The 17,243-nt window shown below is 44.9% G+C and overlaps 2 protein-coding genes across 6 annotated transcripts in view; both read left to right on the plus strand.

Moving 5' to 3' along the window:
* Window positions 1-8,493, plus strand: part of mtmr4 (myotubularin related protein 4) — a 34,445-nt gene extending 25,952 nt beyond the window's left edge. For 2 of the 3 annotated variants that reach the window (XM_026370983.1, XM_026370984.1), the window contains 12 exons: window positions 156-269; window positions 394-593; window positions 818-946; window positions 1,962-2,073; window positions 2,543-2,738; window positions 2,851-3,036; window positions 3,256-3,426; window positions 3,864-4,018; window positions 4,190-5,615; window positions 5,763-5,873; window positions 6,022-6,110; window positions 6,789-8,493. In XM_026370983.1, coding sequence (XP_026226768.1) covers window positions 156-269; window positions 394-593; window positions 818-946; window positions 1,962-2,073; window positions 2,543-2,738; window positions 2,851-3,036; window positions 3,256-3,426; window positions 3,864-4,018; window positions 4,190-5,615; window positions 5,763-5,873; window positions 6,022-6,110; window positions 6,789-6,966 — 3,067 coding nt within the window. In that variant the 3' untranslated portion in view covers window positions 6,967-8,493. The remainder of the gene's footprint in view (window positions 1-155; window positions 270-393; window positions 594-817; window positions 947-1,961; window positions 2,074-2,542; window positions 2,739-2,850; window positions 3,037-3,255; window positions 3,427-3,863; window positions 4,019-4,189; window positions 5,616-5,762; window positions 5,874-6,021; window positions 6,111-6,788) is intronic. The other variant, XM_026370982.1, reaches the window with a different exon arrangement.
* A 533-nt stretch (window positions 8,494-9,026) lies between these two features.
* On the plus strand, window positions 9,027-16,907 carry ca4a (carbonic anhydrase IV a). 3 transcript variants are annotated; one of them, XM_026373019.1, is made up of 9 exons: window positions 9,027-9,549; window positions 9,973-10,353; window positions 13,294-13,338; window positions 13,713-13,877; window positions 13,974-14,119; window positions 14,496-14,588; window positions 14,675-14,741; window positions 14,833-14,996; window positions 15,268-16,907. In XM_026373019.1, the coding sequence occupies exons 2-9, from the start codon at window positions 10,290-10,292 to the stop codon at window positions 15,445-15,447; spliced, it is 924 nt and encodes a 307-aa protein (XP_026228804.1). In that variant the 5' UTR covers window positions 9,027-9,549; window positions 9,973-10,289; the 3' UTR covers window positions 15,448-16,907. The 3 variants fall into 3 exon arrangements, with proteins under 3 accessions (XP_026228804.1, XP_026228805.1, XP_026228803.1); XM_026373020.1 differs by having other exon boundaries at window positions 10,004-10,353; XM_026373018.1 differs by having other exon boundaries at window positions 9,027-9,285; window positions 9,422-10,353.
* Window positions 16,908-17,243: the final 336 nt, after the last annotated feature.

Raw genomic sequence — 17,243 nt, forward strand, 5'->3', positions numbered from 1 at the left:
AACGAGAACATTTGTTTCGTGAGGGAGAATGTGCAGCAGCTAAAAGCACAGTTCAATCTTGATCTTATCATTGAAAGAGCCTAGAAATATAATGCAGTATTAGGCATTTAACATTGCTCTAATAACATGATTTGTGTTGACCTTCGTGTCCACAGGCTGTGTTCCAGCTACCCACAGAAGCTCCTGGTTCCAATATGGATCACAGACAAAGAGCTAGAGAGTGTAGCTTCCTTCAGATCCTGGAAGAGGATCCCTGTGGTGGTCTACAGGTAAGTTTGTTGACACTTGTACACATGATCACTTCTTCTTAATGTTTAATAATAACATTTACTTTTTTGATCATTACATCTAGAATTACTTACTGTTTACTGACGCTCTAACCGTTAAATCCAGACACCAGAAGAACGGGGCAGTGATTGCCCGCTGCAGCCAGCCTGAGATCAGCTGGTGGGGCTGGAGGAACACTGATGATGAGTACCTGGTAATGTCCATTGCCAAGGCCTGTCAGATGGATGGAGGAGCCAAAAGTACCTATGGAGCACCAGCCTGCCGGCAACGTGGGGAAGCTCCCGACTCATCAGATAGTGATTTTGGTAAAGCTGTTGTTTGATTTAAGTATGTGGTCTTATACAAGCATTGGTAGAACAGTGGAAAAAAAAATCTAACTTGGCCTCATGATAATTCATGATCAACACATAACAATGACACACCGAGCAGGAGGAGATATATCCAACTTAAATTTTCATGCCTCTCCCCCTGTAACATACGACTGCTATAACACCGTCCTCTCAAAATAATAAACTTTCTGTCCTCGCAGACTCCTCTCTGACAGGCGGCTCTGGATGCGATGACAACACTGTGAGACAGAAGCTTCTGATTCTGGATGCCCGCTCATACACCGCTGCAGTGGCAAACCGAGCCAAGGGCGGAGGCTGTGAATGTGAAGGTTAGCGTCATCAAACATTAGAAAACAGATTCACTGGATTCTAACAATATAGTAAAACTGTGTTTAGTAAGACGTGAGATGCCAGGACAACGGCCATGGTATTTGTCAGCATTTATTCATCACATTTTTATTTTGCACAGCAATAATGACACTTTCTCATGAGTTAACATTATCTGCTATCTCGAGTGTGATCGCCAGCTCTTTGTTTCTGATTCTGTTCAGTGATTCAAGCAGGCAAAATTAAACATACTGTAATAGCAGTAACTTGGATGTACCTACAAAGATTTACTGTGCAGTGCCTCTCAGCTTTGTGAAGCACCAAAGTCTCATAAACTGCATTTCCAGCAGAGGTAGGCATCTGATTTCAGTGGCAGACAGACATAGGCAGCAACTAGCTAGGAAATACAATAAACATCGAGCAGCTTCTTTTTCTCAGGAGTTCAAACAAGAGGGAGTATTTAGTATAATTAGACTCAACTACACAAATAAAACTCACTAACACATACACTTCTTCTAATATTTGCTGTCAAGTGTGCGGCATCTATTAGCTATCAACATATTGTAGAGGTCAGCCTGTTTAGATGTCAAAGCTTAGTAAAAATCTAAAATATCAAGTGAGTTTTTACAGCTTTTGGTCTGTTTTCATCTGTTTGGAGGAAGCACAGCGCTGTCCTAGATTTTTAACAGTGACCTCATTTTATAAAGTGCTTTGCTTATTAATTTAATGCGCATGTCTGATTAGATGTATGATATTTAGTAAACAAAACAGAAATGACTCCTGCCAGCAGTGACGGCGCACAGCCACTTTTGAAGCTGACTGTTGACCGCTGAGGAATTCATATGAAGGTGTTAATGATTATTAGAACTGCAAATGATTCTTATTATGGCAGTGATTGCTATACGTGACAGAGAGAATGCCACAGTCTGAACACATGTTGCTACAGTATTTTATAGGGTAAGCAGTGTTTATGTCTGATGACTGTCCTCAGAGTTGTTTGTGTTTGTTTGTGTATAGAGTACTACCCCAACTGTGAGGTCATGTTCATGGGAATGGCTAACATCCACGCCATCCGGAACAGCTTCCAGGCTCTGAGGGCCGTCTGCAGTCAGATCCCAGATCCGGGAAAGTAAGTCGATCTCGCTGACCTTTCTCTCAAAGAGGTTCTGCTCTGCTCTCCCCCCTCCCTCCCCCATTTTAATGCCCCACAGTAAGGCAACACCACACAGATGAGAATGCTACCACAGCCCAGTCTCACTCCTTCTGGGCTGTACAGCTGTGTTATGTGTTTCCTGTGTTTACATGTATGTAGGTCAGCTGTCCATTACATGTGTGGTTATACAGTATGCACAGTCCATAGGTTAACCCAGTTGCAGTGAGGTCACCACATGCTATTTCTCAGCTTGTTATTCTGATGGAGGTAACGACACATTGAGGCCTCCAACATATAGGTCAGGATCTCCCTCAGCCTCAAAACCCAGTCTGAGTTAACCCCAACTCGCCCAAGCTGATGTGGAACCTAGATACTGCATACAAACGTCACTTCATCACAGGGCACATACGAAACAGATCTAACCAGCCTTGTCGCGTGTTTCCAGCTGGCTTTCAGCACTCGAGAGCACCCGCTGGCTGCAGCACCTGTCTGTCATGCTGAAGGCTGCCACTCTAGTGTGTTCAGCAGTGGAGAGGGAGGGCCGTCCTGTCCTGGTGCACTGTTCAGACGGGTGGGACCGCACACCTCAGATTGTAGCCCTCGCCAAGATCCTGTTGGATCCCTACTACAGGACATTAGAGGTGAGAGTCTGCACAGTTTGACTGTTTCAGGAATATTTGTTTTGTTGTCATTTGAAGTTTGAATACTTTTAATATTAACTTGTGTCATGACTACTGTCCTCGTCGTCCACAGGGTTTCCAGGTGCTTGTAGAGACCGAGTGGTTGGACTATGGTCATAAGTTTGGGGATCGCTGTGGCCACCACGAGAACGCCGACGATGTGAGCGAGCAGTGTCCCGTCTTCCTGCAGTGGCTGGACTGTGTTCACCAGCTGCTCAAACAGTTCCCCTGTCTGTTTGAGTTTAATGAGGCCTTTCTGGTGTGTGCTAGCACTAATGTCTCTCTTATCTCTCTGATGATGATAATATACATTTAGTCCTTGAAGATGCAGCAGCCAGTCAGATACCAATATATATTATAATTTTATATTTATTTATTATAGCATTAGTCAGCTGTTGCGTAGAGTTAGCGGAGTAGTATTCAGTTCGTAATGAATCATTGCTGTTGTGATAGGATTGACCTCGTATCTTGTTTTCAGGTCAAGTTGGTGCAACACACCTACTCATGTCTTTACGGCACATTTCTATGTAACAACGCTCACGAGAGGGAAGCGAGGAACATCTACAAACGAACCTGCTCTGTCTGGTCCCTGCTTCGCTCGGGAAACAAGAACTTTCAGAATTTCCTCTACATCCCCTGTCATGATATGGTACCAGCAGTGTTTCCAGTATTATTCATACTTTTGTAACATAGCGACTGCTAAAATAGAAAAGCAGCTGGTGGTTGCCTCCATCTGTCTCTGAGCCTCTGAGCTCAGGGAGGAGAAGGTGACATCCTGCTTGTCGTATTTTAGGACCGTAGCATAAATTAGTTTTACTTCTTAGATCCCAGGCAGAGTAAGTGGCTTGATTAATGATTAATGGATGGTGTGACTCCATTTTTAACTTTAATCTCCAAACTGTCTTTTTGATCAAAGATTTAAAGCATAAGATTAAATCTATTCCACTTCCTCTGCCACCCGTTCTGCTCCTCCCTGTTCTAAGAAAAGAATAGACGTGATTGTAATACACTGCCCACAGCAGTGGAAGAACGGCACTGATTGAGTAATAGCCACTGTCCTTGCTGTTGATTGTCCTTGTCTGCCAGGTGCTGCAGCCAGTCTGCCACACTCGGGCATTACAGCTGTGGACAGCTGTTTACCTGCCCACCTCCTCCCCCTGCACCGCTGTGGATGATTCTGTGGAGCTCTATCTTCCTCCAAACGTGACAGGAGATGAACTCACCCCACGGTCCCTGGACAGGTGTGTTTGTTGGATGCAAATCTGATCTCCTACTCAGTATTTGTACTTGCTGTTCTTGTCAGACCATGCACACAGATTTACATTCATTCAAGACTTGAGTCAGACTGCCCTCTAGAGTCCTACGCAGAAAGAATTATCATTGCCACTGCTTTATTTATTTTGTATTTCCAGACTTCCCAAGACCCGCTCCATGGACAACCTGCTTTCAGCCTTTGAGAATGGAGTCACCCTGACGCGTACGTCCAGCGATCCTAATCTCAACAAACATTGCCAAGAAGGTCGTTCTGGCCTGGAGCCCTCACCTGCCACAGAAGAAGTCTCCACAGACTGCTCTGACGAGGTCATACCTGACTCTGAACTGGACAAAAGTGAGCGGGAACCTCTAGATCAAAGTCCTGCCAACATCCCAGAGAGTGTCCCAGTCGCTGATGACTGTGAAGACACAATGGACAAACCCTGTCTCACCACACAGCCCCTGCCCTCTCTGCCCCTTCCCCCTGTCCCTGTCTGTAAGGACATTGCACTCATCCACACTCCAATCCCCACTCCTGTCCTCCAACAGGCTTTGCCTCAGATCACAAACCCAGAGAACCCCTGTAGGACTACTGAAACCACTACGTCACCCACTCATAAATCAGAGCCGTGCTTACCTCTCCGCTGCAATGGGACTGAACCTGCAGCCGCCACCCCACTGCTCAATGGCCACGCTGACAGCCCAGCAAACGGCCTCCCAGAGTCTGCAGAGCTGATGGCTCTGAAGCAGCATGTACCACTCCAACCCATGGAGGACTCCACTGAGACGCTCACCGATGAGGCAGAGCCGCCCCCGGCTCTGCCCCGCACGGTGAGCCCGGATCTCACTCAGACTCATTTAAACAGTGAGTCACAGCCGCAGGTTCAACTCCAAAAGCAGAAAGAGGACATGAGGACGGTGAAAGGAAGAGAGCGTGCATTAACAGCAGCAGCTCCTGTAGACTACACCCAGGTAGCAGCTCGTCATCTGATCTCCCAGAGCCAGCTCTCAGATCTGTCCCTGCTCGGCTCCCACTGGGACAGTGTCCAGGGTCTGGTCCAGTCCGCCTGCAGCAGTGCCAGCCACTGCGGTGTCAATCGGGCCTCTCAGACCACCATTTACCAGAGCCGCCGGCTTGCCAATAAGCTGCTCCGCTCCCACGGCATTGCCATCACCAATGGATCCCAGTGCTGTCGCAGAGAAGCTCTTTGTTATCCCAGCAGCCCCCTGCAGCCTGGATGGCTGTCTGCTGCCAGGAGTGCCGGCTACACAGGCCTGTGTGGCCCTGCTACCTCTGCCCTCAACAGCTACTCCTTGGCAGGCCATCAGCTCCTACCAGTGTCATATTCCTCACCCTCCGCTTCCAGCTCCTCTCCCCCACCACAGGCCCCCGCTTACCTCGATGATGACGGGCTGCCGGTGCCTATGGACGCCGTGCAGCAGCGACTGCGGCAGATCGAGGCAAGTTACAAGCAGGAGGTGGAGGTCCTGCGGCAGCAGGTGCGACAGCTGCAAATGAGACTGGAGAGTAAACAGTACAGCACCCCTCCCTCGGAGCCAGACATCGACTATGAGGATGACATTGTGAGTAGCTGTTTCAGTGAAGACAGCCAGTGCCAGGGAATCTTTCTGTCTGCTGTGTTGATAAATATTTACTTTTGATTATCTTATCTTATCTTAGATTTTCTTTTCCCTGTTTTTTCTGGTCTCACCCTGTTCTCTCCTTTTCAGACGTGTCTGCGGGAGTCGGACAACAGCAACGAGGAGGATTCTCTGTCCACCCACAGTGAGGACCGTCTGTCTGAGGGCAGCTGGGACCGAGTGGAGCGCAAGGACACAGAGGTCAGCATCCTTTTAGACCTTTACTGGCACTGTAACATCCACTCTGTCTCAACTCCCTCACCCTGATTCCTCCTGCTCACCTGTTTGTATCAAAGCACCTATTATTACAACACACTCTTCTGAGAGTAATGCTTGTGTGCGTGTGTAGGTCACGAGGTGGGTGCCCGACCACATGGCCTCCCATTGTTTCAACTGTGACTGTGAGTTCTGGATAGCCAAGAGACGTCACCACTGCAGGTGGGGCATCACTAAGGTTTCCTCACACAGATAAACACAGAACACAATGAATCACTTCACAAATATTAAAGAGATTGAGAGTTAAATATCAGAGAATTTATATTTGTCCTCAATAAATGTTCCTCTGTAAGAACTAGAAGGCGACTCACTGTTTTTGTGTTGCACTGAGATGATTCAGGACGTTACATACAAACAGACGCCAAAGGGCTGCAGTTAATGATTATTTTAACTCTGTAACCAGATGTAATAAACTGGAGAGTTTCTCTCTTTGCGCTCTTTTGTTGCAGCACAATTCTGCCTAAGCAACAGCTGCTGTTCAAAAGCTCGCTTTGCTTTGTGTTTTCAAGGCAGTAATTCCAGCTTTGATTTCAGCCCCTTGGTTAGCCAGAGAATTATTTATATGCCTCACTGGCAAACTAAGACAGCTCAGTTTATATCCATAGACTAAGCACCAATCTGAAAACACAGGAAATCGAAGCTTAAAGATGAATCACAGTTTGACTACAGGATAGAACCACACATGCACCCTGATTTAATTTTTTTCAGTGTACATGGGTATTTAGACCACAGAAAGCACCTGACCTCAGTGTGCAAGACGTTGGTCTTAATACTTCCAAAGCAGTTTGGATGGGATAGAAGTAATGAAACATCTTAACGTTCTGTGTTCTCCCTGTTTAGGAACTGTGGCAATGTGTTCTGTAAAGACTGTTGTCATCTGAAGCTGCCCATCCCAGACCAGCAACTGTATGACCCAGTGTTGGTCTGCAACAACTGCCACGACCTGCTCCTGGAGTCTCGCACCCGCGAGATCCGCAGCCAGCAGCTCAAGAAGGCCATCGCCACAGCCTCCAGCTGAGGGTAGCGTCGTGTAGCGTGGTCCGCCTCGGCTTGGTCCTGCTCGTTTTGGACTGATGAGCCGAGTGCCCCGTTCTTAACCCCAACATGCTGTGGTTTTGGCTTCGGGGGTGAGAAGAGGAGGAGGAGGAATTGTTACTCTTTGGGTGGCTCGGTTTTGGAAATGGAGATGCACTGTGAGAGGCGGAGAAGACGGAAAGTCTGAGGTGGAGGCGCGTCTGCAGGGGAGGTTGTCCTACAGAACAAAACCCCTTGTGTTCAAAGACAATTTCAGCCTGGAGCGCTGCGGCATCCTGCTGCCTCCACGTGGCTCAGTCTTCTAACAGTGACCCGTCTGAGACATCTCCAACCTGTCCACCCCAGCAGAGTCACTAACCTTTAGTACCAAACACTCGCACCCTCCTTACAGACACTGTCTTACACTCGAGAGGACAATCGCCCGCCCACGTCGGGCGACTCCAAAGCCTTTACCTGTACTACTGGAGGCTTTTAACTACAAAAGAAAGGAATTGCTGCTACAGTATTTAAAAGTCTAATTTTGTATTCTTATTTTGTGCACTACTAGCTGTTGTGTATTTGAGGGAATCTAAGACCAAACTTGAGCAAAAGGGAGAAATCTGCTGTTTACTTTGCCATCGAATCTCTTTTCTTTTCTTGTTTTCTCAGAGCCTGAATGTAAAATGTAATGAGTAACTGGATTGAGTTTATGTTCTTGTGCATTTGGTGGGTCGTATATGTGGTCATTGCTGCAATGTGTTTTCCAAAAGATGTATATGCACACTCACTGTGGTTCTGTCTTTATCGATGCTTCTCTCCAGTAAAGACTGCAGATGTCTGTAATGTCTTCTTCCAGTGCGAGAAGAAGTCATTTGAAGGTACTGTTGCACTCGTGACGTGACTGAGGGAATTTCTTTAGGGTTTATTCTGCTGAGATGCTTGTGAATGAATGAATTAATGTCCCCATAAAGCTCCATGTCCATCTGACTGACGGCTCCTCACATCGCTAACTGGCAGTAAAGAGTGAATAAAGTGCTTGGAGTTTATTGTTTATGGGAATCTGGCCACAGTCCCCTTTTAAAAACAAAATATATATGTTTGTGTCTACTGGTTGTTCCTCAAGACAATAGTGCCATATTTTCTTTTGTCTATTTTTAAAGCCTTTTTCTTTCTCATGGATGGCAGCAGTTTTCTAATGGGCCACCTCTGTATGTTTGAAAGGTACAGATAGCTAGCTGCTTAATAACACTGAGACAATGACAGGTGAACACGTTGATTGAGTTTGATAACAAGGCTAACCATTTCAGTGGGTGATCAGAGGTCAGTGAATTAATGAAGCTCCGCAGTAACCCGTCATCTAACGTTGGGGATGTTCATGAATCAAAATCAATAAGGGGAACTCAGAAATGTAACATACATGGTTATCTGATCCGTAGTGGTGGCTAAAACCTGTCACTTAATGAATAATTGTTGTAAAGAAATGCACTGTAAAAGTAAAATCCCATTGGTTAAAATAAAAGATTATATCATGGATCTGTTCCCCAGCCTGCTCATTTATGTGGAACTGTGAAAGGCTACTCAGAGGGTCCAGACTGGCTGTGGCCCACCTCCACTAGGGGTCTTTAGGCAGGACCTCCATGCACTTACCCCGCCTTTGCCTTGTACTTAAGTTGCTTTGAATAAAGTGTCTACTAAATAAATATGAATGGTTATTTAGTAAAAGTCTAAATTCAGACGTTACACTTTCAATTAAAGCCTGAACGCTAGAGCCAGATCTCCAGAGTTGTTTTTTTTTTTTTTTTTTTTACCTACACGTCAACCAGCTGCACGTTACACTGGTTTATGATGGACTTTCCAGTCCAGCTGTGTGTGTCAGACATCATCTCTTCTTCTTCTCTGTCATCGTTTCTTCCGTTTGTCCACCAGATGGAGCTTTTTCATCACCACAAACTCAGCACCCTGCTTCTACAGCTAGACCGGCCTCCTCAACCCACCCAAGAGAATGTTGCATAAGTTCCCAGTAGTTCTTCAATTTCTCCCTTTTCAGGTCAAAATGTAAAGTTTCCTCTCTGAAATGATTCCGCCTTCGCTTCCTTCCTGTGAAAAGGAAACTTATCGGTGCTTTTGAATAGTTTTTACTCTACCACACACTGCCCATACATATGCAGAGTGTGAAGGTCTTTGCAGTGTTCCTGCATCTTACCAGTCAAAGTCTCCAAGACGAGCAACGTAAGCTAATTCATGTTTTTTCTTTTTTTTTTTTCTGAAAGAACTTCTGCTGCTGCCCCTCACTGTACTCACTCAGCCTGATCAATAATTCAAGGTAAGGGTGTTCAAGGCTCTCACCCTGTGAACAGAAAATAGAGGTGACAGCTTTATTTATTTAATTTTTTTTTTTTTTTTGTCAAGAAAAGTTGAAGTCTCATGTGGAGTTTCTTCTTTTTTTCCGGAGTGGACAGGGTGAACTGAGCCGGAAAAGAAACCTTTTGAAACAGTTCACCTGATGTTCTCTTTTCCGTGTGAAGCTCTCAGGTGAAGGAACGTGAGCTGTGTTCCTCACGTTGAACTGTAGATCCCACATTTTACTGTAAGATATGAAACACTTCTGGCTAATTAGTAATATGAATTCATATTTGTATAAAAACTATTATAATTAGATGTTACTCACACTTTGGTGTCTGTTTTCTACTTGTACACTACATTTGAAGGGGAAATCTTGTCATTTTGGATTTTACTACATGTATTTAACAGCTGTATCACCTTTCACATGAAAAGTCATTAGTTTATGAAAGATGATGCCTTTTGATAGATTAAACCAACAGTGCAGGAATCAGGTCTTTTACACATGAATACATAACAACAAATCATAAATGGATACACTGAGTCATCTGATTTTATTGGGCAGCACTGATTAATTGTAAAGGAACGAGGATCCATTAGGATGAATTCAGCAGCTGAAGAGGTTTAGTGAGATAATAATCCTCTCACACTGCTCCCTTTCTTCTCTGAGGGCCACTTTGTTTCACCTGTGGACCAATCAGCTGCCAAAAGAAAGACAGAAACACCTTCTCCCATCAGCGGGGAGACGTCTTTGCGATCAGCACCACAATGGTGATGACTGCACCCCGGGAGCCCCCTCGCTGCTGGATCTCTCCTCAGTGGGGGAGCTTTATTAAAGGCGATGCCCGAAGGGGGAGGGGCCACTCTTCCTTTCCTGTCGGGGTACGGTGATAGATAAGTAGGAGAACCCCCTGCAAGAATGCGATCACGTTGGAAAGAACAAGTCATTGTGTTGTGTTGCCTCGCTCGAGTCAGAGACGCTTCACCATGCAGCAGCTGATCCCGCTCGTTCTCCTGGCTTCATGTTGGACAGTCTGCACGGGATCAGGAGGTGAGTCTGCTTCCCTCATCCCTCCAGGGTAAATGTTCATCTCCTGCACGGCTCCTAGATGAGAGGGTTTCATTGAATTTAAAGAAAGAAGGGTTAAGTGAAGGAGAATAGCATCTCTGTTCTATGACTTTAACTAAATATGTTACAGACTGAATTCATTACGTGAATCCAGTCCGAACCCCGCAGGATGGAGTCCTCTCCTCCTTTTTATGTCTATTTGAAAGTTGAGACATTTCCTAATCTGAGGAATCTAAACAGACAGAAATCCTCAGATAGAGAAACAAATGCGTTGTGAGAGAGGAAAGAGTGACAGCTCCGCCAGATGAGAGCGAGGCTCTCCACCTGCTCCGTCCGTCCCACTGACGGCGGCACCGGGCTCGGCTCCGTGTTTCCCACTTGCTCATCTGCAGTTTCGAGCGGATGCGGAGATCCTGCATCACCGGATCCGCTCCAGTAGAAAGAGATGAGATTCCCCCCGGAGCCTCTGTGTTTCGGCTTTCGTCCCCTCTCTCTCTCTCTCTGTCTCTCTGTCTCTCTGTCTCTCTCTCTGTCTCTCTGTCTGTCTCTGTCTCTCTGTCTCTCTGCACCTGCTCAGATCCACTGAGCCAATGACAGACGTCTGCGTCTCTGTTGCCGCAGAGAGACGCGTCAAGCTGCGCAGCGCCAATGTCTCCAAATTCACAGGCTTTATTTTCTTATTCTAATGAAACTACACATTTTCTCTGAAACGTGCCAAACTAAATTTGGCTTGAGAATTTATTTTTGAATTATTCCACATTCCCCAGGGTCCAATTAAGCTCCTTTTATTCTACATGACTGGATTTTTCCATTTAATTGTCTTGGCTTCCTACATCGGTGGAATGACGCCACTAAACGCTTTTAATGTTTTATTTGTGACAGATTTCTTCTTTTTTTTTTCTGGGACTTTTTGTCTATTTTCCAATTAAGAAAAATTCAAATAAAGCTTCACACAAACAAAAACCCACTGCAGGTTGTTGATGCTCCGCTCAGCGCCGGTTGCTTCAGCGTTGTTGGGGGGGAGAGTGGTTGTGGATAAACAGATAAACGTTGATTGAAAAACGTTTTGGCCCTGGAGCTTTGTTAGAGAGAAATCCTGCTGCGTGCTGGAGGTGTCAGACAGTCAGGTCCATTTTCTCCAGTGCGCTGGATGCATGAGCCCAAGTAGAGTTTGTTCTAGACCCTAGTTTATCAGGCTCTGGGCACATGGGGGCTCATTCTCCCCTCTTGCTTTGTGTTTGGGTGAAATGCAGCTCCTGCAGCACCTGCAGCTCCTGCAGCTCACAGTTTATGTCTGACGCGCGCACGGCACAGCGGCATGAAACGACCCGTCCCCGCGTCACTTTGCGTCTGCAGCCCTGGTGGACGTGCGGACAGACGCCTCCTCTGTGTTTCCCTTTCGACTTCTCTTGTTTTCTTCGTAACAGTTTCCTCAAATTGCTGCAAGAGCTCAGTTCCACCGAAAAACCCACTCGTTTTTGTTGTATCTGCAGAGGCACGCGTTGATTGGTCAAGAATTGTGCGGACACGAATCTGATTGGCTGGAATGAGAATAACTGCTAGTGAGCGTTTATTTTATTATTTGATTTGGTGGTTGGAGCTACTTTAAGTACTTTGTTATGCTGTCAGTTTGTTAATGTTTAACAGTACATTATTTTCATAAGCTCATCATCATTTAAACATCAAAAATCACCATCACCAGTCACGTTTTATCGTCACAGATGATAAAACTAAAGGTACACTTTTCTTTTTGAGGCGCACAGCTGTGTTCCTGAAGGTTCCTGTGATAAGACTGAGTTCAGTGCAGCTTTCTGAGAACAGAAAGTGACACATCTTCACAGTTACCATGGGGAGAGTTTCTCCTGCAGTGTTCACGCTCCACTCACATGTGTGCAAATACAAACAAACAAACAAACAAACAAACTTAATTTTCTGGGACCAGTGTATGATGGACCAGAAAATCTAAGCAGACGCCCCCCCACACCCCGTGCCTAGTTTATTTTCAGCACGCACCATCGTGCCTTATCAGGAGGAAGAGGCTTAACAACATGGCAAAGAAAGTCTCATGAGGAAGTCCTCATGCAATTCCTGTCACAGACCAGGAGGCCCTCCTTGTACGTTTTCAATAGCATGTGTATTTTTAATAAATATTTGATTTGTGAGATATATCTGCAAATATTTGCCTGCAAGTGTGGGGTGGAGAAATGCAAAGCAATTGTGAAATAATAAACCCAGAGATACCCTCGTGAAAATGGCTGATGCGAAAAGCTTGGCTCAGTGTTTACTCTGATATCATGGAAAGATAAAGCACAAACAGCAACTTTTGTTGTGAGTGGAAGGCAATTCCTGTGTATTAGGGGACTGTGTATGACCAGGATAAACAAGAAACCAACAAGAGAACAATTAACTGTTTGCTTGAAAGAATAAAAATAAACTATCACTAAAATAAAAATAATAAAATCACTAAAATGACACATTTGTAAACCTGCATGAAATCTAGTTGGTTATTTGTCTGTTGTAATGATCGAAATAGGAGCGAAATAGCAGAATTTTAAGCACATTTCAGGAGTTACATATATTCTGAAGCACTGACACGGAGAATGTCAATGTTTGTCGTTGAACTGGGGAAAGAGTGAACCGAAAGTGTGTCAAGAAGTCAGTGAAAGCCGGAGGAGGAAGTGAGACGGTTTGGGGAATGTTTTCTGGGCCTCTTATACAGCTACATGGCACAGTGGATGCAAACGTTCATCAGAACCTTCTTCAACTACATGCAGTCCCTTTCGCTGCATTCGACCGTGCAGGGAACTGACTGAGCAGAGTGTTTCTCCTCTTTACAGTTTATGTTTTATACTGGAAGTTTGAAGTCTGTGACTAACTTGTCAATGAAAACTGTCTTATTATATTTCACTTTCTGTGTTTCAGATTGGTGCTATCAGTCCCAGTTCACCTGTGACCATCAGTGCAACAGTAAGCTTGTATAACATTTTTAAAGACTAATTAAACTTATTCAGTTCTCCAGCCTGAATCTTTAAGAGGGTATTCATTCATCTGCAGGTACAAAAACAGCGTTTACCAACTGACTTTCTGACTGAAAAAAGTCTCTTCTGAAATAACTGGTTAAAATAAAAGTACAGTCACAGTTTCATTACTGAAGAATGTGGATTTGAGAACTGTCTGCATGAAATGAAACCTATCACACAGGTTTTGGAACATTTGTCCGAACTGTAACATGCTGACATGTTCAGCTGTGGTGACCCCTGAAGGCACAAGCCGAAAGGCTACATGAGGAAGTGTAAAGGACTGAAGACTGATCCCTCTGTGTATGTGTTTTCCTGTTTTAGCACCAGACAAGTGGGACCACGTCTTCAGTGACTGTAAAGGAAAACACCAGTCGCCCATCAACATCGTCACTAGAAAGACTTTAAAAGACGAGCGTCTGACTCCCTTCCAGTTCAACAACTACCAGCAGATCTTCAGAGGAACGATCAAGAACAACGGTCATTCAGGTGACCGTCGTGTTTCTTCCATTACGGATCAAATCAAACCTCTGCTGCTTTAACAAACTGTTGTTTGAGCTCTTTGTATTTGGTTCTGTTTAACAGCTCAAGTTGGAGTTCCTCATGTCAGCACAATCACAGGTGGAGGTCTCCCGTCCACCTACAAGGCCGTGCAGTTCCACCTGCACTGGGGCAGCAAAGGGGGTCCCGGCTCTGAACACACAATTGATGGGGAGCGGTATCCTATGGAGGTGCAGTAGATTTTAGGACAACATTTTAAGATAACAAGAAAGCAGACACATACGTATTTTAAATCAGGCTCAGAATATGACTGTATTCATACCTTCAAACAGCCAAAACACAAAGTGGGACTTTAACGTCTCACCTTTTTAATGGATACACCACTGCACTCTATGATCAGCTGGTTAGGCAATATTATGTTATCATGTTTGATAAAGAGCTGTTCAGCTTACACAGGATAACATATCATGTCTCATTGTGAGAACACACAAACCTGTCTGCTGTTGCATCAACCCTGGACTGACTTTGTTACATTTACAACATGACCCTGCAAACAAGTGTAAAATAACCTACAATTATAATTTTATAACATTGTTCTGTCTCCAGCTGCACATCGTTCACATGAAGCAACATTACACTGATCTCAAAACTGCACTGGCAGACACAGAGGGCGTTGCAGTTCTTGGGTTTTTCTATGAGGTAAAAGGTTTTAATCCAATACTATTATACAACAGACCTGAAGATGAAAGGAAACAGTGCTGAAAAGTGTCACTTTCCATTTCCAGAGGTCCAACAGTGAAAACAGAAAGTATGACGCCATCATCAAGTCCCTGAAAAGCATCAAAGCTACAATGTAGGTGTTGACGTTCCCTATGTGCAGACTGGAAACATGGCTCCATGGCATTGTTGCTGGTGTTTTACCTGTGGCTCTCCTGTTTTTCAGATGGCAGCACATCTCTGCTTCCCATCTCCCTGGCGCAGTTGATCCCATCTCAGCAGAATCTGACCAGCTACTACCGCTACAAGGGGTCTCTGACCACACCAGGGTGCTCTCAGTCTGTGATTTGGACAGTGTTTGAGAGTCCCATCCCTCTGAACGAGGATCAGGTTAGGACAAAAGACGTGTACATTTAAATTGTTTGTCAGTTACAAAGATAAATTTCTAAATAAAAATAGAAACTATACAGCCATCAAAAATACTGACCTTATGAAAAGATTGGACAATTGGAGCCCGTACACAGTATTACTATGTGTTTCAATAGTGTACAGAGGAACAGTAAATTAGCAAATGTACTGAGTTAAGTCCATCACTGAGGTAAATACCCTGACTCAGTGAAATCGCACTCTTTACATTTGTGTTTCTCTTTTGTGCCTTCAGCTGGAAGAATTCTCCGAGCTCAAGTTCCATGATGGAAAGCCCATGGTGGAAAACTTCAGGCCGGTCCAGCCACTAAACGGCCGGCAGGTGTACCGTTCGGGAAGTGCAGTGATCCTGGCCAGTTCTGCCCTGCTTGTAGCCACCCTCACAGCGGCCTTGGGACTGTCCCAACCCAACTAGAGCGAGGCAATCCGTGCTGCACTGCGACATCCATGAATCCCGATTTGTAGTATCTTCATCGCATGGTTGCTAAGATGATCCAGCACGTCGTAGTGCAGGCATGACTCACCTGGTGTTCCTCCCTTACGACACAAATGACAAAGGTGTTTAAGGAATGCCTTATGAAAAGTGCTGTAAGGGGTTAGATTCATGCATGCGTAGTGAAAACGTAGGTCTTATTTCAGCATTATGAATGTGCCATAAAGCAGGTCTATAAGCACTCGAAGTGATGGCTGAATTCAACACCAGACCCCTTAGTCATGCCCTCATTTTCCCAGGCATCATCCTATAAACACCAGCATACAGACATCACACATCACTGTACACTTTAGACCTTGTTCAATGTCAGGTAAATTTAGTCTCTGCTAATGTCAGTATGAGTTGCCAATGGTTTGTGCTCTGAGTGCAATGTCAGCCCCATGACCTGGCAAGTGATGTGCTGTTTTCTATGGGCCATGTGAATGGCATGATGCTATTAATAGTGGTACCCAGTAAAAAAAAAAACAGGCTTCATTTCAAAGCCAGCGAGCAAAGGAGTCGGCACTCAGTCTTTTCTTCCAAAGGCCACGAGCACAGAGTGTGGCCGTCAGGTGAACCCCCCAGTGTCTCTCCTCTCCAGGTCGAAAGGCTGCAGACAACACAGCCGAAGCTTCAGAAACGCTAATGATAGTAGTGAGTCACAAAGTGAGTGACAGCTGAGTGGGGAGGGAGATGAAGCGAAGATGAACGTATCACTTCTGTTTATATTCATACATCACAGTCTCTTGCATGAAGCTGCATGTCTCGGTGTTCCAGGTCTTTATTATGTGCTACATGTAAATGGCTGCTGGAGTGACGGTTCATACACAAAATCGTGTTTGACCAACTTACACACACACACACACACACACACACACACACCAGTCAGTGTATTTCCCATTGTTGACCCTAGAAGTTCAGTGAGATGATCTCGGGGACACGTGACTGTGCTCGTTGCTTGTATTACAGGATCGCAGATGCACTAAGTGCCATCGACTGTGAATTGCATCCCAGCGAGCTCACACTGATTTAGTCTTTAGGAAGTCTTTATTCTAGGGAAGATTTATTGTGATGATTGAGCAAGGCATCTGTATTTCCAACTTTTCATAAGGCATCGATTTATATTTCTATAGTGTGTCATTTGTACACATGTATTTATTTACTGAATGTGTATATTGATATGAGATGCACAGTTATGGTTATTTATGTATTGAAAAGTTTATATAGTCCTGAATGCATAAATATATATATATATATATGTATATGTATAGCATTAAGTTGTTTATGACAAATCGAGTTTACTTAAGATGTTCCAGTGTATGAGATTGTCAGGTTGTAAAGCTTGAACATGTCAAATAATGTGCACAATGTGTTCCAACTGAACAATAAACCACTTACATGCCTTTTTAATGACTGGTCACGCTATTTGAACAAATGATCAAAACTGTGTTTAGAGTCTGTGTCTGTCGAACCCCCCCCCATGTCCCTGCGTGGTGAAAACTGATATTAGAATACACACTGATGGCTCTGTGAGCTCAGACACTCAGACAAGCTTCTCACTTTCCTGTGCGATTCCCCTTCAGCCTGTCAGCAGAGCCTGAGAGCGCTCAAGGACCACGATCCCCTTAATCCTTTTCTTATTGACTTGTTCGCGATGTTACAGATGCTGTTTTTGGCTAGAGTTCACACACACACACACACACACACACACTCAGCTGAATGAAAGACTAAGTAAGTTA

The sequence above is a fragment of the Anabas testudineus genome, chromosome 14 (assembly GCF_900324465.2).
Source record: "Anabas testudineus chromosome 14, fAnaTes1.2, whole genome shotgun sequence".
Lineage (NCBI taxonomy): Eukaryota > Metazoa > Chordata > Actinopteri > Anabantiformes > Anabantidae > Anabas > Anabas testudineus.